This window comes from Chelon labrosus, assembly GCF_963514085.1.
Source record: "Chelon labrosus genome assembly, chromosome: 20".
Taxonomy (NCBI): Eukaryota; Metazoa; Chordata; class Actinopteri; order Mugiliformes; family Mugilidae; genus Chelon; species Chelon labrosus.
Window position 1 is genome coordinate 1,512,636 of NC_140353.1, and position 25,122 is coordinate 1,537,757.

Genomic DNA, 25,122 nt, shown 5'->3' on the forward strand with positions numbered 1-25,122 from the left:
TCTCAGACATGTTTTGGATCTCCCTCACACGTCGACTAATCTCGTTGTGTCGTGAGAAAGCATTCCCGCAGGACGACTTTTAAACCCAGCCTTAGAGGGAACAGATCTTAAAATCACGTCATACAGGAAGTCTGGAGTGAGAGAATTTTAGAGATTTAAATCTAACAGGTAACTAACTGGAGCAGCAGCTTTACAAGCAGGTCATTTAACTCATTTAAAGTCTAGAACAAAATAAGAGACCGATGTGCAGAGAGACAGAGTGACAGACGTGCATGAGCTGTACATACATGCACTGAGCCGGTCCAGGTAACAGGGCAGAGCTTGTGTAACGGAAAACTTGAACATATAAATATATATTGGTGACCCAGATAGAAACTATCCCTATCTCCATGTTCTCGCGTCTCATATAAGCGCCCGTTGCGAGGCGCCAGGTTGCTGTCAATCATTAACACATGCAGTCAGGCGTCCCGGGTAAACTTTGCTCCCTGCTCCTGCAGCCAGCAACACGACAGATGGCAGCGCCCCGGAGGCCCCGGAGGCCCCCGGCCACTCTCTCTGCAGTGTTTAGGCAACAAGGCGCTGCAGGTACTAAACACCTGAACTACTGACAGACTGCAACCTGTACTCTGGAGCTTAAACCCTCAGAGGGGTCAGAGGTTACAGTCACTCTTCAGTTTAATGAGTAAACAACATAAAATCAGGTTTCTTTACTCCCACCTGATCGGTTCATGCTAATGAGGCTAATGAAAACACAATCATGGATCATTACGTTGGTTTCTCTGTGGAGTTAACGGGACCTAATCAGGTCAGCTGACTCTGTGATCGCCTTCAGATCTCTACTTCAAACATACTTCTTATATCTGAGTGAGTTTTAAGTTTTTAACAGTTCGCTGAGTGTTCTCTTGTTGCAGATTTCTATGTTTGTTAAATAAAGAAGAAGAACTAATAGACTAAAAGACAGCTTCTACCCTCAAGTCGTCACATCCCTCACACCTTCATAGGCTGCTGTATAATAACCCATCTCTAGTCCCCAGTCCACCTTCCTCAATAGACTTATTTGCACAAACATACATACCATTTGCACTATTGTAGGGCCCTATGATTTCCGTGATCACGGAATCGCGGAATTGGCCGATAAAAACGGAATCTATTTTTTAACGCGGAATATCATGGAATTTGACATAATTTGACATAATTTGCTGTTTTCATGTAGAAGAGGAACGTACGTCTGGGGAAAACTGCACGGAGGGAAGCGAATCTGGGCGGCACAACGAGCCCTTTTCCAAAGACTGAGCCCCTCCCCCTTCAAAACATCGTAAGCATGGCGAAGCAGCTGCCTATGCCTATGTCTTCGTCGGCGACAAAAAACGCGAAACTCGACGCTAACCCCCCACTACAGAGCCGAGCAGTTCCCAAACGACTTCTATGCGTCAGGCAGAGGTGGCGCTGGACATTTTGACTGACAGGGTCATAAAAATCCCGTCATAATCTATTTTTACCTGTCACTTTATTTTTAAATGATAATAATGACATATTCAATAGCATTTAATTTTCATTCATTTTTAATTATTACTTAAAACTTTGCTGCTTGTTTTTGATGCACTTTAATTTTGCCATATTGAGGAAACGTGTCGTCTGTCACCTCAGTAAAGTTAATTTCTATTTAATTTGTGTACATTTTAGTCATTTACATTAAAACACACTGTTTTTGAAAGTAAAATAAGAGTAAAAGGTAAAAAAAATGAGATTCGCAAAAACTATAATGGAAAAAACGGAATTTGGGAAAAAATAAAACGGACTGTATAGGGCCCTACTATTGTTTAATTGTTTACCGTTTTAAAAAGCTGCTATTTTTTTTGCTACTGTGTGCTTGTATTGTATATATTGTATTTTATTGTGTAAAGCTGTTATAGTTTTTTATTCCTTCCGAATCAAAGAGCTGCCAAACTTCTTATTCTTTGCATTATTCTTTGTAAAGATTCGTATTATTATTCCCTCTATTATTAGTGTGAGATACTGGGCCAAGGTTACTGAAGTACTTTTACTGCAGGAGGATTTTATTAACTTTGTCATTTATGAATGTTATTGAAAGTCTTATTAATTCAAGTGTCACATGTTCAAGTTATTACATTCTGCTGCAGTAAGTAACGTCTTGTTTTTGTCGTGATTTAAGCACCATATGATGCAAACCTCAGATTTGAAACTTACACACGCTTTGAAAGAAGCTTAACGCATATAATCATTAAATTATAACATTTTAACAGCTGCATTATTAATACGATCTCATGTATTTCAACGTTGTTTTACACAAGCAGCTATAAAGATCCTGCAGATGCTTCAAATCCTCTCGATCAAAGGTGACATTTATTATTTTAATATAACTCAATCAGAAATCTTAAATGCTTTATTTAGTGGCAGCGTTGCTCAGAACCAGCTGGACGCACCGACACGTAACTGAAAGGTCAGCGGTGTGACAGCTGAAGCTCTGCGTCAGACTTTCCTGGAGTAAGACGCTGCATCGTTAAAAAACAAATCTGAAATCTCTCGAGGCGGCGGAGGGAGCGATCGTCGCACAAAGACGGCTTTCACGAGTCCAGGTGAGACGCTGGCAGGTCTCACATAGCAGGGATTCCAGCAGCCGAGAGCACGGACCGACCTGAATCAGGAGGGTCTCAAACACCGGCAGCTTCCAGACACGGCAGCCGAGTGAAGCGTCGGTCGACTTGTTCTAGTGTTTGAGACGTCCAAAATAAATAAATAAAAAGAAGCTTAACTCATGTGACAGAGCCGGATTTTACGATGTGTGCAACCATGTGAGCACAGAGTGAAGAAAACCACGAGTTACAAAACCTGAGATGTGCAAAAAAAGTCCCGTTCAACATATTCATATGAGACTGAAACTAATAGTTCCCAATAGTTTGGTTACTTCCAGATGGTTGTACTCAGTCAAAACTCATTCCTTATGCTCGCCTCGTCTCAAGACAACATTGGAGAACTGAGATTTCTGGCTGTGTGTAAACTGAACAGATTCCTTTCAGGGGAGAACAGGAGGTTTTAGGATCATGTCTAAAGGACTTCTCTGCAAAGTTTCAAACGTTACCGACAGCAACTCAACTCCTGTTTCTTCTTAATCCTGATTGAGACTCTTGACATATTATTTGAGTGATAACAGAAGCAATTAGTCGAACATTTTGTGACTCGTTTCAGTAAAACTTAGTGCTGTTTAATATAACCGCTCTACATTTCTACGTTTGTGCGCTGAGACGGGCAGAACAACAAAGTAGATGGAAGCTCAGCGGGCCCAAACTTCGCCTCTAAGACTTCCTCTGCAACAAACCAACACATCAGAAGGATAGAATGTACTCCGTCCACCGCTGAACTTTCCATTCTCCTCTCGGCCAATGAAAACACTCGTCTTCTGTTACCATTCCCAGTCCATTTTAAGTCCACCTTTCCATCTGCCTCACGGCTGGTAGCAGAGGCTAACTTTAACACTCTGCTTTGCTAGCAGCTATGTGTTTCCACCCCCCCCCCCCCCCCCCACCTTCTCCTCCACACACACCACAATACCCGCGCATAAAAGCTGTCACTCACTTAATCGGGTTTCCTCTCCGCGTTGGGAACCGACGGTCATGAACGTGGCCGTGTGAGCCGACCCGACTCGAACATGTGGACGGCAGAAGTTTGACAAAGCCACGCTCCTCCTGTGGCTTGTTTGTAGCCGAGTGGAGCTTGAAACATGTAAAGAGACACCTCGTGGATCGGGTTTCTCCTGAGGGGACGTGGAGGGGAGGGAAGACGAGGCAGCGTGCCGGTGGGCTTCATTGGCCGAACGGAGACACCAGAGGAAGACTCAGAGAGGGAGAGGCAGGGGGTGGGCTGGGGCAACACTGAACATCTCCCTCTTTCTTTCTTTCTATTTATTGCTCTTCTCTTTTTTTTTTTTAAAGCCCTCTGCCCAGGGAGGTCAGAGAAAGATCAGTCCTCCTACAATCCAGGTTGAAAATGCCAACAACGCTCTTAAACCACAGGAGGATCTGGCCCACGTTATCCCGGGGTTAGTTTCAAAAAGTTTTCCCCCTCATTTATTCCACGGTGTCTACGATGGGGGGGGGTTATACAACGCCATGGAGACTAATGTCAGAGAACACCCACAGCAGAGAAGGAAGCCTGAAGGTTTACTTCAGATTTATCACCAGATAGACAGAACAGGTGAATTTTCTATTGGTGTTATCATTTATTTGTTCTAGATATCTAGATAAAAATGACTTAATCCTCCTCATTGGCTGGTGTCAAAGGTGTCAACAATTGAAGGGAGGAGGAGGAAAGAAGAATGAGGAGGAATGAAGAATGAGGAGGAATGAAGAATGAGAACAAGAAGAGGGAGGAGGAATGATGTAGAAGAATGAGGAGGGATGATGATGACGATGAAGAAGAAAAAGAATGAGAACGAGAAAAAGAAGAAGAAGGGAGTGGAGAAGACTTTAACTTTTGGAGAAGAAGGGAGTGGAGGAGAGGAAGAAGAAGAAGAAGGGTGAAGAAGAAGAAGAAGAAGAAGAAGAATGAAGAAAAATAAGGATGAAGAAGAAGAATGAAGAAGAAGGATGAAGAAGAATAAGAAGGATGGAGTGAATGAAGAAGAAGAAGAATGGAGAAAAAGAAGAATGAAGAAAAAGAAGGAGGGAGTGGAGAAGAAGAAGGGTGAAGAAGGATGAAGAAGAAAAAGAAGGAGGGAGGGGAGGGGAGGAGGAAGAAGAAGAAGGGTGAAGAAAAAGAATGAAGAAGAAGGATGAAAAAGGATGAAGAAGAAAAAGAAGAAGAAGAAGAAGGGAGTGGAGAATGTTCATTAAGAGAATTACTATCCATTAACATTATATAGTTACTGGATACGAGATAGATGAAGTTTAAAGTCAACCCCTCAACCTTTGACTTTGGTTTCAAGTTGTCAGCTAAAAGCACGCTAGTCCAGTTAGCTTGTGAGACGACTGAGAGAAAGAATAGAATTACAGTCAAATGGATTTAAAATAAAAAAGGTGCAGTATCTTCAAATGAACGTGTTAGAGGCTCCTACGTTTCTTCAGGTGACACACTGTGCTCTAAAAAGAAGTGTTTTAGGATTTTGTCTCTGGTCTCGTAGAAAGGAACCCATAACAAGAACATAAGAACACAACTGGGACAAGTGTTAAAACCAGGTGGGGGGGGGGGGTTGGCTATGAAGTGGCACCGACTTGAGTCTATTGTGAAAGATTCCTGACGGCGTGCGTCATCCTCCTGCCCGGGGTATCCCTGGAGGAAACTGCTCCTTCCTCGCTCGTCTTCCTATTAAAGACGTTTAGGATCGAGCTGATCCACAGACCAACTGATTTATGTAATCCAGCGTTTTACCAAGACCCTGCTTGTCATCTCTGGCTCAAGTCTGACCTGTGACTGTGACTAACTCGTGAAGAGGAGGAGGAGGAGGAAGAGGGAGGGGGTGGCAGAGAGCTTATGGAAATGATGGATTATCTTCACTATGGTCTTATATTATAAAAGATATTGAGGCATCCTACAAAACAATCACGCATATATATATCTCCTGCTTCTTTGTCTAAACGCTGGTGTATAACACTGAGCCTTAGGGCGGCCGGTTAATAAAACACTCGATACACATCACCCTGCAGTTATATAATGCAGAGAGATTAGAGGTGGGAGAGGCTCTCGAAACAAAATAAAAAAGAGAGAGACGACAAAAGGCAGTCGCTGTGAGGTGAACCTGAAGACCGCGAGTGCACTACGGCCTCCTGAGTCTGTCTGGTGGTTTGAGTTATTGATTCTAATTTTCCTGGTTGGTGGTTTAACGCCGGGACTTTAGGAATTCCTCGCCGAGGTTCCGGCTGTTTATGAGCGGCTTACAGTTCACGACAGACGAGGAAGGAAGAGACGAACCTAATCCTCGGCCTTCCACTCGGTTCACGTGGACATATATGGAGCGGACGGAGGCTCAGGAGCTGCACGGATACAAATCCTGGGAAATAAATGAGACACTTCAGCTCTTTTACAGACTCCAGGCAGAGGTACGCATGCAGCTCAGCAGCTCAGGATGAACGGAAGCGTGAGGAAGTGTCTGTACGACTGTCAAAGCCACCTCTACTGGCTCTCTGCAACTGATCTAGGATATGTTGAGCTACGTTTCCTTTAAGTTTTAAAAGGAAACGTGTCAGCGTCTGTGTGCCGACTCAGTTTGTGCTCACCTATCAGCATTTATGACTACCAGAAAGTTTATTAACTGAAGTAATAACTCAATGACCTGCGACATCTTTGCTGATTGCATCTTAAAGAAACAGTTCTGTATTTTCAGAAATTAAAATATTCACTTTTCTTTAAAAAGGGGGCCAGGTGAGGAGGTTCAGGCCTCTGGTGAGGTCTACCAGGCGCTATGAGGAGATCAAGGGTTAGACCAAGAATTTGAGGACACCTTGGGATTCCTCATGAGGAAGTAGGGGATGCTTAGCCTGCTGCTACTACGACCCAACTCTGGATAAAACAGAAGGACGGATGTTGTTTGTCCCTTTCCGTTCATGACTTAATCGCACTTTTGTAAACAAACAAGATACGAGTGTTTAGAGTTGGTGACATTTATGAGTATAAGTAATGTCTGGCTAGGTTTATCCAACTAATTCCAGTCGCTACGCTAAGCTATCATACATGATTCACTTCTGGTATCACTACTGATTCCCTGGATCGACACAGTACATATTCGATTTGATTCAATGTCAATTTATTTAGAGATTTGCTGTCGTCCAGCTCTTCTCCGTCATCATACTTCTTAAATCCAATCAGCTTCTAGTCCTGACGGTGCTCTCAAGAGTTGGAGCTTTGGATCCGACTCACACGTCGACTCATTTCATTTTAAATCCGAAACCACAACGAGATGCAGGAATGCATTTTCATGAAGCTATATCTGATCTTTTGGAATATGAAAGTCTATTTTTTAAACCCAACCCCATTTAAAAACATTGTAAAGCAAAATTCAGACAAGCAGCTAAAACTGGGAAATTAAACTTACAAGCCAACAAAAACAAACATCAGCATCACTTGACAAAACATCAGTGCCAGAAGACTCTCTGTCCAGCTCCAACGCTCAGTGAATACCTGTTTGCCAAGTTGCTTGTGGAGAGAGAACATAACACTAAAACTAAAACACGTCTCTGACTAGGATCTAGTTACTACTACACACTACTGCAGCGCTGCGTTTCTACTTTATAACGTGCAGTACGTCTAAAAAAGAATCCAGTAGAGACGCGGCAGACACTGAGCCGATCCGTTATCGGTGGCTGTGTTTCTAAATGCAGAGAGCCCCGCTCTGCTGGACGTAGAGCGCCTGCTGAGGGCTAAAAGAGGAGCTGCTGAGACGAGGAGGTGGTCGGGAGCAGGAGCAGACGCACCATCGTACCGAGGAGGTGAGAAACGAGCCGAGCGTCGTGAATTTGATGTGAACGTGTGAAGCTGCAGCACGAAGGAACGTGTGGCGGCTCAGTCACCGAGACACAAATACACAGATACAGTAACTACAGTAAATACATTAGAACCATAGAAACAGCTGACGACTGAAATAAACTACGACATGAACTGAGAGAACAATAACACACACTCACTGTGGACGACTAAAATATATACTAATGCAAACATTCACTTCAAGGAGAGATAGAATCAGTGTCAGAGCATATTTATATCAATCTGCCACAACATTATGACCACTGACAGGAGATGTGAGTAACATTTAAACCAGGGGTGTCAAACTGATCCGTGAAAGGGCCGCTGTGGCTGCAGGTTTTCATTCCAACCATGCAGCACCCATGCAGTGGGTGTGGCTGGCAAGTTTTTGTTCCAATCAAGCAAGAGGACACCTGAAATGACTGTGTGAAGGCAGTTCAGTTGATTGATTAAGCCAAGTCAGGTGTGCTGCTGCATGGTTGGAATGAAAACCTGCAGCCACAGCGGCCCTTTCACGGATCAGTTTGACACCCCTGATTTAAACCATCTTGTGACAGTTCAGTGTTCTGCTGGGAAACTTCTGGACCTGGCATTCATTGGTGTGGATGTTACTTAGACATGTAGCACCCACCTAGACCAGACCAGGCACCCCCACCCCACCTAGACCAGACCAGGCACCCCCACCCCATAGCAATGACACTCCTTGATGGCAGCAGCCATCCCCAGCAGGATGCAGCCTGACACAGACACACACACAAAAACACTTTAGGAACAACTAAAAAAAAAACATGAAGAACAGCACAAGGGGTTGACCTGGCCTCCAAATTCACTAGATCCCAAACTGATCAAGTATCTGTGGGATGATCCACAGAGGCCCCTCCCATCAAAGACCCCCCCACTAACACTACAGGACACCCTCAGAAGGCCCATGTCCATTCTCTGATGAGTCACAACTGTTTGAGACCTACACAATATCAGGAAGGTGGTCATAATGTTATGCCTGATTGGTGTACACATTCTGCACATGGCTTACTAAAGTGTTGCGCAAAACTTCAGCGGAGATGAAAACACACTTCAGATAAAATAATGTGGTTTCATGACGGGTTGATTTCCTGCCGTCGCTTTCAACACAGATAAAAGAAACGCTGCTTTCTAGGAACGATGGCGCAGCTTTTCTATGAAACAATAAAAAAACTACAAACTAAATATATATGCAGGTTATGGAGTGAACAGGTTTTTTTTATAGATGCACATACAGTGAATTATAATATTTTAAGATATTTAGTGACATTTAAAATAAGTTAATTTAGGTTTAAACCATCACTAGTCTTATTATGAGCCTCACTAAACAGACATTTTTTCCAAAAGTCTTGGTTCTGCTCTTCAGCCGTTCCTTCAAACCACTCCCTCAGAGTCCGGTCCCTCCCCAGAGCTGCATTTAAAGGTTTATTATTGTTATCATTACAATGACGCTACGGCAGCTAATCTCCAGCCTGTTTATAGCATAGTTCCCTGTTGAGTCTGGTTGGAGCAGCTCCTCCGTCTGTTGTTGTTTCTGCGCTCACTACTAGACGAGTGTCTGTTAGCGACGTGTCCAGACAGGTAGACAGTCTCAGCGATCGCGCGGTGTGACGTAGGACGATCTTTAATCTCCTGTTTCCTCAACCGTTGAGCTTCGGGGAAAATGTATGCGTCATTTGCATCATACGTATTATTTTACGAGCTCTGCGTGCTTTACTCTTTACTGTATTTACCCTAAAAACTCCAAGCTTGCCGTCTTGAATCCTCTGAAAGTAAAAAGAAATAAAAATAATAAAACTAAAACTGTCCACAAATCTTCACCAAATGTCTGAAACTGCTGAACCACATGCAGAGATATCATTTGGAAGTCTGGGCGTTTAATCAGATTGCATTTAGCGCTGCGTGTTTTCGGTCGTGTTATGCTATTAGGGACTTTTGTTGGGTGGTGAAAGTATGCCAACGCGTTGCTAAGCAGTGGAGCGTAGTCAAATGTCACTGCTCGTGTCGTTTGGCACATCGCGATGCAGGTCAAAGTCAATAAAGCATCCGTGCTATGCAGCAGGGTGTAGTAACACACAATGAAGACACTCCCGCCACGTTTCACCTGAGCAAACACAGAGGCGGAGCGGTTCGGCGGTGACAGCAGGAATGCAGCGAGACAGAAACCAGACTGATCCTCCACCTGCCTCCAGATCGAAGGAGAAAAAAAACACTTCCTGGTTTCTCCTCTGGCTGCGAGCAGACGATCACGTGACCGAAGGCTGCTGCAGGCTCACTTTATTAAAATCAGACTACAGCCCTATTCACAGGGAACTAGTTTTACATGTGGACATATAGCAAATAGTAATAATAGCGCTGGTCTTTATCCCCTGCTAATCTGTTGTGTTTGTAATTTCTATGAAGGCATCTTTGTGATCCACAGGTGTGTTTTTATTTTATTTTATTAAGAGTTTTGTTCTGTTCACTCGCTTTTCTTCTGCCTCTTTTTAAGAATTATGAAGGCTGTGTAATAAATCAAAATGTGGACAGATGTCAGGGTGCAAAGTCAAGATGATGTAGCTGCAGAGCGTGAAGATCCATTCATTCAACAAAAAAACAAAACAAAACCACAGGCTCAAAATAATGAGGAACAAACTGAAGGACATGTGCTGCAGCACGTTCTGATTTCACGTGTCGCTGTGATGTTTTAGAGTTTATATATATATATATATATATATATATATATTTAAATGACAGTAAAGTATGTAACAAACATGATTATATGTTAGAAACACAATGACCTAATTCCCTCTAAATGTCACCTTCAAACACATCTTCCATATAAAGTAAACTCCTTCATGCTGTGATGCTAACCGATGCTAATGTTTGCAAACTTAGAGCACAGGGTTCCTGGAAATCAACCTGGTTTAGTTTTAACAAATTGCTGGAAAGCAGCTCTGACATGTTAACCATTAGCATCTTCATTAGCATCACTGTTAGTACCTGCTCTGGAGTCTCTGTCGAGTTCTTTTCCCAAAAACAACCGATGAGGACACCACGACGAGGACGAGGACGTCTCCCAGGCTCTGATCACCAACCAACACTCAGTCCAAATACTCAGCGGCTCAGCTACTCTTTCAATTTTGAAATTCAGGTGGATGGTGTCAACGTGTCGCTGAACCACTCCCACACACACACACACACACCACACCTTGCATGTATTATGATCTATGCATCAAACATTTAATGGATCTGCGTTGGAATTTCTGCCGCCCACAACAACTCACGTTCCTCTTGTCAGCTCACTTCTATCTCACCGGAACAAACAGCCGCTCCAACAGGTAGTCAGTGACTTCTGTTTTTAACGCGCTCTGATCTGCTGTCCTGTTAAAGTCAAGACTGCTCTAATCACTAAAAGGAAATCCGCTAGTGAACGCAGCTCTGAGGCAAACACATCAACTCATCTATTTATAAAAAATATAATTATGTTCGCAGAAACAAAACAGTTTCAACATCCCCCCGCCCCCCCTGACGTGTTCCCTTCTTACCCTTGAGCAGCGGCAAGGGCGTGAGCTCTATGGGTTTGCCCTGAGAGCGGAACTGGGACGAACTCTGCGACCGCTTCTGCTTGGCCTTCCTGACAGACTTCCGTGAAAATCCGTCCACTTTGTCCACAGATGGAGACGTGGTGGCTGCCGAGGACATAGCCCTGCTGGGAGAGACAGAGGAGGAGGGAGGAGTTAACACCATCACATCACAGCACACTCAGAAGCTCGGCTCGTTTCTTGAACTTTCATCTTATAAAAACGTGTCTGAGCATCAGTAGCTTTAATAACCACAGTCTGACCTTCTGGTGTTTTTTTTTTTTTTTTTTTATTTCAATTTCAGTTTCCTGATGACGGTTATATTTCACAACACTTATTTTCATGGTGTCGTAACCGCTCACTACCTCTCCTGACTTCTCAGACAACTATTAAAGAGGTTTAATAATTCAACTGTTTCACTGAATGCTTCATTCATTCATATACGTCTTTAATCAGTTATTCATTCCAGTAATTATTTCTCTACGAGAAGCCAGATTAAATATTAATCTTCTGCAAAAGTAATTCTGTTTGGACTGGACTAATGCATTTTAATATTACACCATTGTTTCCAACATGCATTAAACACATATGTACAGAATAATAATTGTAGATTTCCTACTTGCATTGATTTGAGTTAAAGCAGAGGAAGCAGCAGGTTTAATCATAAACCATTTCCAGCCACAGTCATGCAGCAGATCAGGACTTCTTTATTTATTTTTAGCTAGTGAGCACATGCAAATGCAAAACAGGAAAAAAGAGACAACAAACGCTGACTTATATTTATTGTTTTGCTCAATTTCAGCTCGTCTTCCTGCAGCATTTTACTGGTCTCACAACAAACCAGTCCACCGTCCCGGCCTCGCTCGTAGGAGGGAAAAAAACAAAACAGCGTCACCCACAAGAAACGAGAGGAAGCTGAGGAAACGTTCACTTCTGTGTCTGCTGCCGATTACGTATGAAAACAAGACTCTTGCAAAGTGACTTTTAAAGGCGGCGGCGGCGACAAATACAACACGGGCCCTGTGTGCTGAAGCACGCCCAGGAGGAAGTGGCGGTAAGAATAAAGTGAAGGTTTCTTTCCTGCCAAAGGAGAGCGGTGTGACGAGGACGGCGATGATGGGGCTGACAACCAGGGCTAGATTATGACACATCGGTGTTTATAAATGCTCAGGAACGTGCAGGACATGGAGTAAAAACATTCTTGCACGTGGCGCTGTGGTCATACGGAAGAATCTTCTATATTTCTGCATAAAATGACTCAAAACATCAGCAAATTTTCAAACAAGTGCTAAATGGAGCCAATATTACATATCAGGGAGGTGCACCTCTAGGATTACAAGTTGCTTTCAAGGTCAAATTCGAGACCATCTGTTCAGAAGTGGTTCCAGAACCATCTCTAAAGAGTTACCCACAAATAATCCACAGTCAGACAGATTGAAGACGACTGTTCCCCTCCACAGGAGTGGTCCACCAACAAAGATCACTCCATAATAGTCTGAGAGGTCCCAGAGGAACCCAGGGGAACTTCTAAGCAGCTAAAGGCCTCTCTCTCATTGGCTGATGTTAATGTTGATGAATCCACTGAACAACCATGGTGTGATGGACAAAGACACTGCTCTCCAAGAAGAACATTTCTAAACATCATGTGGACAAGACAGAAGACTATTGGGACAATGTTTAGTGGACCTGATCTGATGTTCTGAGACACGTTTATGCAGAAATGTTGTCTCTTAACTTAAAGTGCAGGTTAGACCAGATTGTGTTGCTGTGGGGTTTTTAAATTCAAATATAATTTTATTATGTTTCTTGTTTGTTTGATGAAACAATCTTGTAATTTACACACGGTTTCTTTGCAGGCATTACTGCTGCAAACGCAACGTCAACCCAATTAGAAGTTGAGATTTTTCCATTTGAACCAATAAACTAAACCAAACTTTAAATGGCAGCAACCACCACTGGACTAAAACGAGCTTTAACTGCTGATTAATTAATTAATTAATTAAAGCGTCAGTCTAATGGTTCTCTTGTCACGTTTCAACTTCAGTATGATGTAGGACATAAGGATGTCAGGAGGAGACGCAGAGCCTCATCAGCTTCACACCAACTCAACTACACAACACGAAGAGAAGGAATGAATTAGCGCCCCAGCTCTAAAGATCATTACGTAACAAGACATGAGCGAGAGGCTGCAGGCTCTGAGCCAAAGTCACACAGTGTGTCCAACAGGCCTCGTACGTATGAGTGGACACACACGGAGAGGACACGCTCGGCCTTCAGCACAAACACTCGTCACCCCGCCGCCTGAGGACGTGGACAGCACAGTCAGCGGCGGCCGCCCAGCTGACCGTCCATCGTCTCGTACAGTCGACTGCAGCGTTAGAAGTGATGAACGACGTTCCCGTGTGCCCGCAGACCACCAGGCTGCTGACGCAATGCCACTGTAAGAGGAGGGAGATCTGAATCTGTGATTAAGACGGGGGAGACGGCGACGGAGGGCGGCCTCAGTGTTACAGTTTTTAGTTTTCCTAAAAATAACTGGTTTGCAGACGTCAGCGGTAAAGATAATGCGTCCGCGTTTACATTACGTTGTCATTACAAATCAAACGGCTGCAAACAAAAGGCTTATATTAGAACGGGAGTGAGAAGACGGACAGACCCGTGAAAGACGGTTCCCAGAGACGGGTCTTCTTCTTAAAGCTGCAAGGCTCCACTTCACACAGTTAAACAGGTTAGCATCCGCGCTAGCGTGTTAGCACGGAGATCAAACACAGGCTACGTTTACATGGACAGTCTTCCTACACCATGATCAGGAATGAACCGTTTCCATGGAGACTAAAATAAAATGATCTGATCAGATACACGTGTTCCCCTTTAAAACATCAATCACTGTAGAAGTTTATTAATGAAGAGGTTCTGATGCTGTGGAGCATCACATCTACAGGAAATAGAACAGAAGAAGGAGGAGGAGGAGGAGGAGGAGGAGGAGGAGGAGGGGACATAAGGAGTAGAAGAACGCTGAAGATAAGGACGAAGAAAGAAGACGTAAAAGAAGGAGGAGGAGGAGAAAGAGAATAACTGTGAGGTGAAGAAACACGAGAAGGATGAGGAGATAGGAGGAGGAGGATATATAAGAAGAATAAGAAGAAGGAAAAGATGAAGAAGAAGGAGGAGAAGGAGGAAGAAGAAGGGGAGGCAGGAGGTGAAGAAGGAGAAGCAAAACAAGGAGGAGGATAAGAACATTGGAAGAGGAGGAGACAGGAGACAGAAGAAAAAGAAGAAGACGATGAAGAAGGTGAAAAGAAAAAGGAGAAGAAGAAGGAGTAGAAGGAAGAGAAGGGGGACAAAGGGAGGAAGAGGAGGAAGAGGACATGGAGAAGGAGTAAAAAAAAAAAAAAGGAGGAGGAGAAGTAGTAAAAGTGGGAGGTGAAGAAGGATAAGAAGGACGAAGACACAGGAGGTGGAGGAGGAAAGGAGGAAGAAGAAGTAGTTCCTCCTCCATGTCCTGAATGTCTAGAGTCTTAGAAGACGACCAAGATGTCTCCACGTCTCCATCGTCTCTGTCCACATGGACTCCATCTTGGTCCATCTTGTCTTTCTGTCCCTCTCCTGATGTTTCCTCCACGTGGAGCAGAGATGCTCAGAGAGAACAGATTTATTCCAGGAACCAGAGAGAAAGCAGCAGCATCCAGAGTCTATACCTGGTTAGTGAAGGTCTCCAGCAGACACCTCTGGTTACAAGAGGAAGTTTTATTCTGATTATCAGTGGAATAGCAGAGTCCATGTAAACGTAGCCACCGTCTGATTTAACTCTGTTTAGTTTCCTCCAGTTATTAAATCACACACTGAACACACTGGTTCAACAGAGAAAGCTGCCAAGTTTGTCATCCTGTGGACGAGACATACTCTTCCTCAGAAACCCGCCGCATTTAACTGGAGGTGTTCTTGAGAATTTACTTTCTCTGGTTCTACAGGAACACGTGTATACCACGATACCGGAGGAGTAAGAACCATCTCAGCCCTGATCACCTCAGAGCTCGTAGTAATTATTCACGTTAACACGAGGAAACGGGATAGTTTTTAAACTCTACCGACACAGACTGGTGTGTGACAGCGCCGATCAGATGAGCAGGGAGTCATCTGTCAGCTCCACTCGTCGTCTCCTCTTTCATAACCAGCCTCCAGTTAATGATCCAGCTGTGGGAACGTCTCCACCGCGGCGGGAAAACACCTGCAGCTAAACACGGATCCTGCTCACTTTGAATTCTTCTGCAGCCAGTTGGGCAGGTATCAAACTGAAAGTCCTGCAGGGCTGCGTTAAAGAGATAAAAACAAATAAATAAAAACCTAAAGGAGTCCGTGCAGTATGTGAACGTCTCATTTCCTGCCTCAGTTGAGCGTTTTTGCCTTTCAAAACTATTCAAATGTCAAACAAAGTGAGTCCTTAGAGCGGACCAGGACCAGGACCGGACTTAACGCAGGGGTCGGTGTAAACCACTAAAAACTGAAAGTGGACACTCAGACACCTGTCCTGTGTTCAGCGGAGCAGAAACAAAGCAGGACGAGGCCTCAGATGATCACCTTCACTCTGAGATTACCTCTGGTTAATGGCTTACGGCGGAACAGCTGACGTACACACTCCTCGACACCTATCGGACAATCAGCTTTCATTCTTAGTTAAAAAAATAAATAAATAAACACAATCGACGCCGGCTGCCATCAAATGTTTGAAGACGTCTCAGAGAAGGAGTTTTATTTTCAGAAAGCAGGGAGGGGCTGCATTCACTGTTGACAAGAGTAGAAAACTGATTTTATGATCCAGATCTGAAGGATTTGATGTCGATTAATAAAATCCTTCGACTGATTTTTGTAAACATACGTCGTGTCCTGCAGCCTCTCTTTAGACACCTCTGGTTTTCCTGTAACTTTTTCACCAATGTGCCTAAAATACAAAACACAACTCTACCTCATTGATCCTGGTCAGGTCATAAGCTGTAAAGGCTCTGGTCTAATGTATTATTAGACATAGATAAGATAACAGACCCAGTGTCTCCAAACCAAGACTGTAAAATTAACAAATGAGAGACTGTACTGGAGCCTGACGTCTCTGCAGTCATGTTGTTATTCTGTGGCGTCCAGATACTCGAGATCGTGCAGCGAGATTAGTCCACGTGTGTGAGGAAGATCCAAAACAAAGACACGGACAGAAGCTCCAGCTCTGAGAGGACCGAGAGCTGATTGGATTTAAAACGTGTGACGACAGAGACGAGCCGGACACAAGCAAAGACACACGAGAGACGAGGAAACTACAGGGGACGAGAGACTGTGGGACTGACACGAAGCTCCGGAACCAAACTGATGAATCTCTAAATGAATCCAATCAGGAGCTCGTTAATCGGAATCAAATTGATGCAGGAAATCAGCAGGGAGACCTTTTAATCCGCAAATAAATGTTCTTTAATGATTGTAAAGCAAAACCCACATGGTTATCTGGCTGCAGGTCGTCCAGTGTGAGGGTTTTGACAGAAGCAAAGCAGTGAATCGGTTAAAGAGGAATATTATGAACAGACTGAGCGATGAACGATGGCAGTTTGATTTCTGAGGATAATAACACGGAGCTTCCTTCGTCTCTGATCAGAGCAGCCGTCTGCCTCGGTGAAGCCGTACGTCAGGAGACCGACTCCGACTGCTGCATCACAACAATGAACACAAAGACAGTCTGACGCTCTCGTGCGTTCAGCGCTTATGAAAGTGGACAGACGCCAATCCAGCCCCCGTCAGATCAAATCTGATTTTCTCTTACCTGTGCAAAGGGGAAGTGGAATCCCCATGAACAACCATCAGGCAGTTTACAGCTTCCTCTCTGAACAGACGGCTAACGCTCCGGCACCGTCACCACCACCTCAACACAACCAGGGAGAGCAGGACTACGCTGTACGGCTGTACGGCTGCACGGCTGGTCGGGCGTACAGCAGCCCGAGCACCAAAGCTGCCCCCCCCACCCCATCCCATCCCGCCCCGTGCTCCTTACATAAGAGGCCAGATGACATCTGAACAGGCTCGGGGAGGGTTGGGATTAAAGAACAAGGAGGAAAGAGAGGGGAGGGGGGGGGTGCGGAGAGCAACAGGGAGAGCAACAGAAAGGGAGGAAGAGGAGGGAGGGAGGGAGGGATGGACGGAGCTGCTGGTTGACAGGAAGTCAACAAACTGAGAGAGGGAACAAACTGCAAAGACGCACAGGAACCCACTCAAGAGGGATAAAAGGAGGATGTCGCCTTTGTTTTTGTTTTTAGTATAAAACCTTAAAAGCTGCAGAAATATCTGACTAAAGTAAAAACATGCAGCCTTTACAAGCAGGGACATGTCAGCTGTCCCTCTCATTGTGAATATTATCTACAGCTGACACACTTAACACAAAATAAAGACAGCATCGCTTGGTATCGATCCAACTACAGCCGTAAAATTATCTTCACACAGAAAAAAAACAGGGATGCAATTAGTAGTTTGGTCTTTAAATGTCAACAGGCCCTCGGTGACGTCTTTAAATGTCCTGGTCCTGTCACATCCACAGTCCAGACTATTAAAACATATTCTGTCTCACAGTAACTGATAAATGTTAAGTCTCAAGAACACGACGGTTATTTCTTACTGACGGATCATTTCTGGTGTGACATGGATTGATCTTCTTGCATCTGTATTCACATCCTGTGTTTTTGTTTTTGAACAGAGCGGAGCTTCAAACCGTCATCTGTGATGATATAACACGAGGAACTGAAGGAAATGTACTTAAACTGAGGCCGCAGATATTCTCCTCTCCATTAACAGATTAACTGTTAAGCTTAGAAAAACACTGGAGGGGAAAAAAACACGACTTAGGGGACAATGTGATTCACAATTTCAGTTTTTTTTTTGTTTTGGATGTGTGACTTGATAACCAACGCCCTCTAAACAACACATTTAGCTTCATTTACCTATCACACGGACGCATCAAGAAGCGGCCGGTCTGTGTTGCAGATCCAGGGTTACTACTAAACAGCTCCAGTAACCTCAGCATGAATCTATTACACATCGCTCACTTCTGCAAAAAGTCTCCTGTTGCCACTGTCAACCGAATGCTGCAACCTGACGGCACGTCCTAATCGCTGCGGTTCATTCACGGGATAATCGTTCACACAAGAGTCAAATCAGCCGAGCGACTTGAAATCACACACACACACACACACACGCCACGCGGCGCTGATAAGGAGGAGGCAGCTGTAAACACAGGGAGACTTTGGATGTTGAGTTATCTCAGGCAGGGCTGGACGTGCCCCTCGCCGTGGTCTGGGTACGTGTGTCACATTCAGAAACCGTGACGGTGACCCAGCGTGACAAGGCCAACACTAAGAGCACGCCTCCACCAAACACACACACACACACACACACACACACACACACCATCGACATGCATTACACCCAACCACACCTGGGCTCCGGCACGCTGCAGGTGGAAATACAAGTAAAAGGTCTGAGTCTTTTGTTCTCTATCAAGAGTACACTCACCAAACCTTCACCTCTATTATACTACTGGAATTCTATAACTATGTGAAGTATGCATCATGCAGGACAGGTGATCTCTGCTCACCTATTCAACTTAGAAATGATCCTTACTAGTTCATTAACATGTAATAAAACTAAATTGTTTGCATCATTCTGTCGTATTTGTTTGTACTCAGTTGCTTCCTCTATTTTTTATTTCAATTTGTCTCTAATAATCAGGTTTGAAGTAGTTTATTTTTCTTTTTGTCGTCCTTTTGTGTCACTTTCGGTGCAGTAGCTTTGCATCTCTCTGAAGTTGTTAGGTTTTTCTCTCTAGTCAGTCTGCGTCTCTGACGGTTGAGCTTTGTTTTGAAGTAGTTCTGAACATCATTCTGGATTATTTTGGAGTTGTTTTGCACCTGTTTGTTCTCATCATTTACTGGAAGGCATTTTAGTCAAACTGCATCTCTCTAATTAGTCTTGTTTTTTTAATAGTTTTGCATCTTCTAACACTTTACATCTGCCAGGAGCTGTGTCTTTACCTGTTTTTGCTTTTTGTTGACATTTTGTCTAATGTTTCATTCATTTGTATATCTTATCATTAGTTTTTGTTTTCTCTCTTTGTTGCCACTTAGCCGCTTTGTATCTCTCCAGTCCATTTGCTTAGTGTCTAAATGAATTTGCAACTCACGCTGCATCCTTCTTTGGTTGCTTTGTGCGTCTTAGTGGTTGTTTTGCACCTTTGTGTGGTGTTTTGCATTTATTTGCATCCCTCTGTAATAGTTTTTTTTTTTTTGTCTCTTGTTAACACATGCAGGTGAGCCATGCTCTTTGGGCCTCTGAGCCTGTGTACTCTAATTTACTGCATCATATTTTAGTTTATATTAAACTCTTAACGTATATCTGCCTTGTTCTGTAGTAGTTTTGCATCTTAACATAACACTGTGCATCTCCCAGGAGACATTCTGTGTGTCTTTGTGGTTGCTCTGCACCGTAGCGTTGTCACTGAGACGCTTTCTATCTAATAATCATTTTGAAATATTTTTTCATCTCACATTACGTCCTTCTTGGGTTGTTTTGTTCGTCTTAGTGGTTATTTTGCCCCTTTTTGCATCCACCTGTAGTAGTTTTTTGTCTCTTTTATTAACACTTACACACTTTTTGGACCTCAGAGACTGCATCATCTTTTATATTCCCTTAAAGATTTTTAAACTAGTAAATATAGCTGCCATATAACACTAGTAGAAGGAAGAATACATCTCCTTAAAACATGTTTTCACCAGGAGACGTTTTGTGTTTTATATTTTACTTTTTGTCGTCATTTGTATCCCTCTAGTTTTGCACCACACGCTGAATCTTATTATTTTTTTTACTTCACAAAACACACAAAAAGCAAAAATTGTGTAACGCTGCTAACACTTCTTTCTGCTCTCTGTCAAATAAAGCCCTCGTCTTTCTCCATCGCCACGTCTCTCAATCATCAGCAGGTCTCCCACCTCTCATCATCCGTGTCACTACACTGTCATTACAGGTGATGATCACATCCCTTCACAGGTTGCACACAATCACACACACACAATCCCAGAAACAGTGCTGGCCTATGCATCCTCAAGAGTTTTCCAGACACAGGTATCTTGGTGCAAAGTTCACATCTGACAGTTGGCTTCACCTGAGAGGAAAACTAAGGTTCATGAGCCTTTTTTTTTTTTTTTTTTTTCCTCCAACTCACGAGGATTAAACATCAGCATGTACTTCTAGAAAACCTGCCCATGACTTAGTGCTTCCCTGACATCAAGCTCTTGCCTGGAAAGATCAGCTACTAAGCCCAACCACCCACCCAACCCAAGCTAAATGACACAATAAAGATTATATCAGCGCGATCTGATGTCTCTTATTTACTGTTGCCAGCAAAAGCAGTGAAATAGCCCATTAACCGCATGAGGTCAAAAAAATAAAAATAAAAAAAAATCCAGCCGTTTTAGGCAGGGCTGGCGTTAGCTTGGCCATGTTGGGCCTGGCAGCAGCGAGCAGCGTAATATTCAAAACTTGACAGCGCGATAGCCGCACTAACGTTACCTAGCTAGCTAGCTAGCAGCGTTAGCTTCCAGATTAACCGTTACAAAGCAGCACACACCGTCAGCTAACCGTCTCCCGTGAGCACGTAAAAACAGTTCGGTGCTCTAAACACGGAGACAAAATATTTTTTTAACCATAGCCGTGAAGCTTCATTTCAAAACACGGTATTTTAGTCAGCTAGCTAAGCTAACGTTAGCGCTGCGGTTATCGCGGGTTAGCTCAAGTTGAGCGTGTAGCATTAGCTCAGCAGCCGCCGCCGCTAGCAGCTAGCTTAGTGTGCACACTGCAAAGGCAACACAAGGAGCTGATCCAAAGCGGTTAATAAATTAAATATGAATTAATCACATGTGTACTAATGAGGTAACATTACCTGGGCGGGCTCGGGCGATCACCCATCATCCCAGATGTAAATACAGGGGGCAGTTGCTAATGCTGCTACCGTTAGCTAGCGCTCACAGACTGACAAGACCGACTGGGCTGTGAGAGAGAGAGGAGGGAGGGGGGGCGCACACACACACACCGTCCCGAGTCTCGACCCGAGCCCGACAAGCTGCAGCCGACCGGGGTGGCTGTTTTAACTCTCTCCGATCGTAGTACTTTACCTTGATCCTCTGCGGTTCGCAACGGAGACGGCGGCGAGGAGGAGTTATCCTATGTTGGTGGAAACCTATCGGGCTAACAGTTAGGCTACCTCCAGCTCGGTGCGAACAGCCTTTCCCAAGCAGCGGCGGAAGAGCAGGAAAATCTTGGCCTGAAACAGCCAAACCCACGAGTACCTTTCCTTCCAACGGAATAATCCTCAAACTCCCATTAATAACAAAATACGGCTGTATAAAACGATTAGTTTAACGCAATTACATTCCTGTTACTGAGTCTACTGCTGGTCTTCCCCTAAACCCCTGGATTTTGGTGTTTTCCTCAGCTCGTTTATGGTCCGGGGCTGTTTCTTTTCACCCTATTGTCAACACTGCTGGGCTGAGACCATGGCACACATAACAGAGACGCACCGTAGCGTGCTGGACGGGTTCAGCGCCACGTACGACGCCGATTGGCTGCCGGGAGCAACGGCCGGGGTTGTGATTGGCTGCCGGGAGCTGTCAATCACCGCCGGAGCGAAAACGAGGCTCCCGGATCCGTCGGTTAGGTGGAGGAGGAGGAGAAGGGGACAAGGGAAGAGATCGGGGCAGAAAGTGAAGACTCCGCCACACGGCGCTGCCGGAATGAGGTTAGACCTGTCCGAGGCCCAGCCCCGGCGCCTCGACGCTCCCTGCCCGGACTGCGGCGGCCTTTAGCCCCGTTCAACGCTGTGCTCCAGCCCGGTGTGAGGAGGAGGAGGAGGAGGAGGAGGAGGAGGAGGAGGAGAGGGTTTCTGTTTCTGCAAACCCCGAGATTAAGAGAGGGATTCTGCAGGAGGAGAGTTACATAACTGAGACACATCAGCTAACGCTACAGCATCCAGCCTGTCTGCAGCTTTATCTACTACATTAGAGCCAAATAAAAAGGAAACTTATTATCTGGTTTTAGTTCAGGAGGCCGCACTCAGCACACAACACAGTAATGACATAGAAACAACAACAACTACAGATGTTTCCTTTTGTTTTAGTGCAAAACATGTTAACATTTAGTAAAAATGTGCATCTGTCTGTTGTTTAGTTCTTTCTTCTTCTTTGACTAAAATAGATAGATAGATAGATAGACGACTTTATTGATCCCTTTGGGAGGTTCCCGCAGGGAAATTGACATCTCCATCGCAACCAGCACTTTCAGACATACATGTAGGAGACAGTATAAAAAGCCCAGAATACCAATACACCCAGTGAAGAATAATAAAAATAGTAATACAAAAATAAATATTGACTGTACATGCATGGTTGTTGCATAAATAGAGAAATAAATATTGTGACTGTACATGACTGTACATACACTGTTATTGCACTTTACTTTACTATTGCAGATTAGTTAAAAAAGTCATTCAGGCCCTTTCCTTTTTGTCCTCCTCCCCCCAAGTGAGTGGTGGTTGTACAGTCTGATGGCACGGGGGACAAAAGAGTTCCTCAGTCTATTTGTCCTGCACCTTGGGAGGAGCAGCCTCTCGCTGAAGGTGCTTCTCTGGCTACTGATGGTCGTGTGCAGAGGGTGACTGGCATTGTCCAGGATACTTGTTAGTTTTTTAAGTGTCCTGCTCTCTGCTACAGTAGCCAGAGGGTCCAGCCTCGTGCCAACCACAGAGCCAGCCCGCCTGATTAGTTTCTCCAACCTGGAGAGGTCTGCCTTGGAGGTGCTCCCACCCCAGCACACCACAGCGTAGGACAGGACGCTGGCGACCACAGACTGGTAGAAGATCCCCAGGAGCTTCTTGCAGATGTTGAAGGATCTTAACCTCCTCAAGAAGTACATCCTGCTCTGGGTCTTCTTGTACAGCTGCCCCGTGTTGCTCGTCCAGTCCAGTTTGTTGTCCAGCCACAGCCCAAGATATTTGTAGGTCTGCACGACCTCCACCTCCTCTGCTCCTATCAGAACTGGTCTGGGGTTGGGTCTGTCCCTCCCAAAGTCAATGACCAGTTCCTTAGTCTTTGAGGTGTTGAGCTGTAGATTGTTTGTGTGGCTCCAGACAACAAAATCCCTCACCAGGCTCCTGTACTCCTCCTCTTCGTCGCCACTGATACACCCCACAATGGCCGTGTCATCTGCAAACTTCTGGACGTGACACGTGTCTGAGATGTAGCAGAAGTCCGCGGTGTACAGGGTGAAGAGGATAGGGGAAAGTACAGTCCCCTGTGGAGCTCCAGTGCTGCTGACCACAGTGTCAGACGTGATGTCCTTCAGCCTGACGTACTGTGGTCTATCGGTGAGGTAGCTGGAAATCCAAGCAACCAGGCAGGGGTCCACTCGCATTCTGGAGAGTTTTTCCTGGAGTACAAGGGGCTGGATTGTGTTGAAGGCACTCGAAAAGTCCAGGAAGGTAATCCTGACAGTGCCTTTTCCCTTGTCCAGATGCGAGTGGGCTCTGTGTAAGAGGTAGAGGATGGCATCCTCTACACCAACCTCTGCCCGGTAGGCAAACTGTAGAGGGTCCTCAGCGTGCTGCACCTGAGGTCTGAGGAGCTGGAGGAAGAGCCGCTCCATCGTCTTCATCAGATGTGATGTGAGTGCCACCGGTCTGAAGTCATTCAGCTCGCTGGGCCGGTTCCTCTTGGGGACAGGAACGATGCATGAAGTCTTCCAGAGGGTGGGCACTCTCCCGAGTTGCAGGCTCAGGTTGAAGATGCGTTGTAGCGGCTCCCCGAGTTCAGCAGCGCAGGTCTTCAGAAGCCGTGGACACACCATGTCGGGTCCTGCTGCCTTCCGGGGACGGAGCTTCCTCAGTTCACCCCTCACTTGATCAGCTGTGAAGCAAGGGGGGGGTTGAGAGGAGGGTGAGGGGGTTGGGGGGCTGTCCAGCTCCCATGGAAGAGGAGGGGAGAGTCGGGGGATTCTGTGCAAGAAAGGTGCGAGTGGGAGGGCTAGGTGGGGGGATGGCTGTGGCAGCTGGGGGGGAGACATTAGGAATTATTTTACTTTACTTTTAAGTTGCAGGTGATGTCTTCTGTGTAATTAACGCTCTTTGCAAATTCAGATTCATGCTGTGAGTCAGATTGGACCCTCTGGGGGGTGGGGGGCCATATGTTTGACACCCCTGCTTCAAGTTCTTCAGCCTTTCTAGAAAATAAAATGAAAACTTTCATTCCCTGTTATGCATCAGGAAGTAGGAATGATCCTTATTATTATTATTATTATTATTACACATTAATGTGCAATAAATATTATTTTCCCTCTTCCGTCTGAGTTTGTTGTCATCTTCCATCATAGTTCGACGTCTCTGTCGATCAGTTTGTCTCGTTGTGTTGTAGTTCTGCATCCTGCTGTCCTCACTTTGTTTTCTAAAGAGACATTTAATGTTTTAGTGCCTTATGTGCAGACGTCCAGAGGGAGAGGTGTCCCAGCCCGTCCATTCAAGTTCTTGTCTTTCTAGAAAATAAAAGCTGAAAACTTCTGCTGCAATAAGACGATGATGTGTTATATTATGATCACACCCCACAAACTCACCCACTTGGACTGCACCCCTCCCTCTGTGACTGGCTCCTGGTCTTTCTGACCGAGGGTCCCCAGTCCGTCAGGATCGGGAACAGGACTTCAGTGTCTCCACTAACATTGGGACCCCACAGAGTTGTGTCCTCAGCCCCGTCCTCTACACCCTTCGGCATGTCGCCTAAGATCCTCAGCAACTTCTACAGCTGCATCGTTCAGAGCATCTTGAGCAGCAGCGTCACGGCTGAAGAGAGTGAAGAAGACTGCTCAGAGGATCACCAGGACTCAGCTCCCGTCTCTGCAGAGCATCTACCAGCACAGAGTCCACAGGAGAGCTGCCTCCATCACTGAGGACCCCACCCACCCCCAACATGGACCGTTCACACTCCTACCAGAGGACGGAGGT

General features: G+C 45.0%; 1 protein-coding gene across 2 annotated transcripts in view; it reads right to left on the bottom strand.

The window, feature by feature from the left end:
• ppp2r5eb (protein phosphatase 2, regulatory subunit B', epsilon isoform b) overlaps window positions 1-21,627 on the bottom strand; it is a 39,681-nt gene extending 18,054 nt beyond the window's left edge. Inside the window, exons 1-2 of one of the 2 annotated variants that reach the window (XM_084568575.1) lie at window positions 21,019-21,627; window positions 11,022-11,182 (exon numbers count right to left, since the gene is read on the bottom strand). In XM_084568575.1, the coding sequence (XP_084424701.1) occupies window positions 11,022-11,182; window positions 21,019-21,047 (190 nt within the window). In that variant the 5' untranslated portion in view covers window positions 21,048-21,627. Of the gene's footprint in view, window positions 1-11,021; window positions 11,186-21,018 lie in introns of both variants that reach the window. The other variant, XM_084568574.1, reaches the window with a different exon arrangement.
• Between the last annotated feature and the right edge of the window lie 3,495 nt (window positions 21,628-25,122).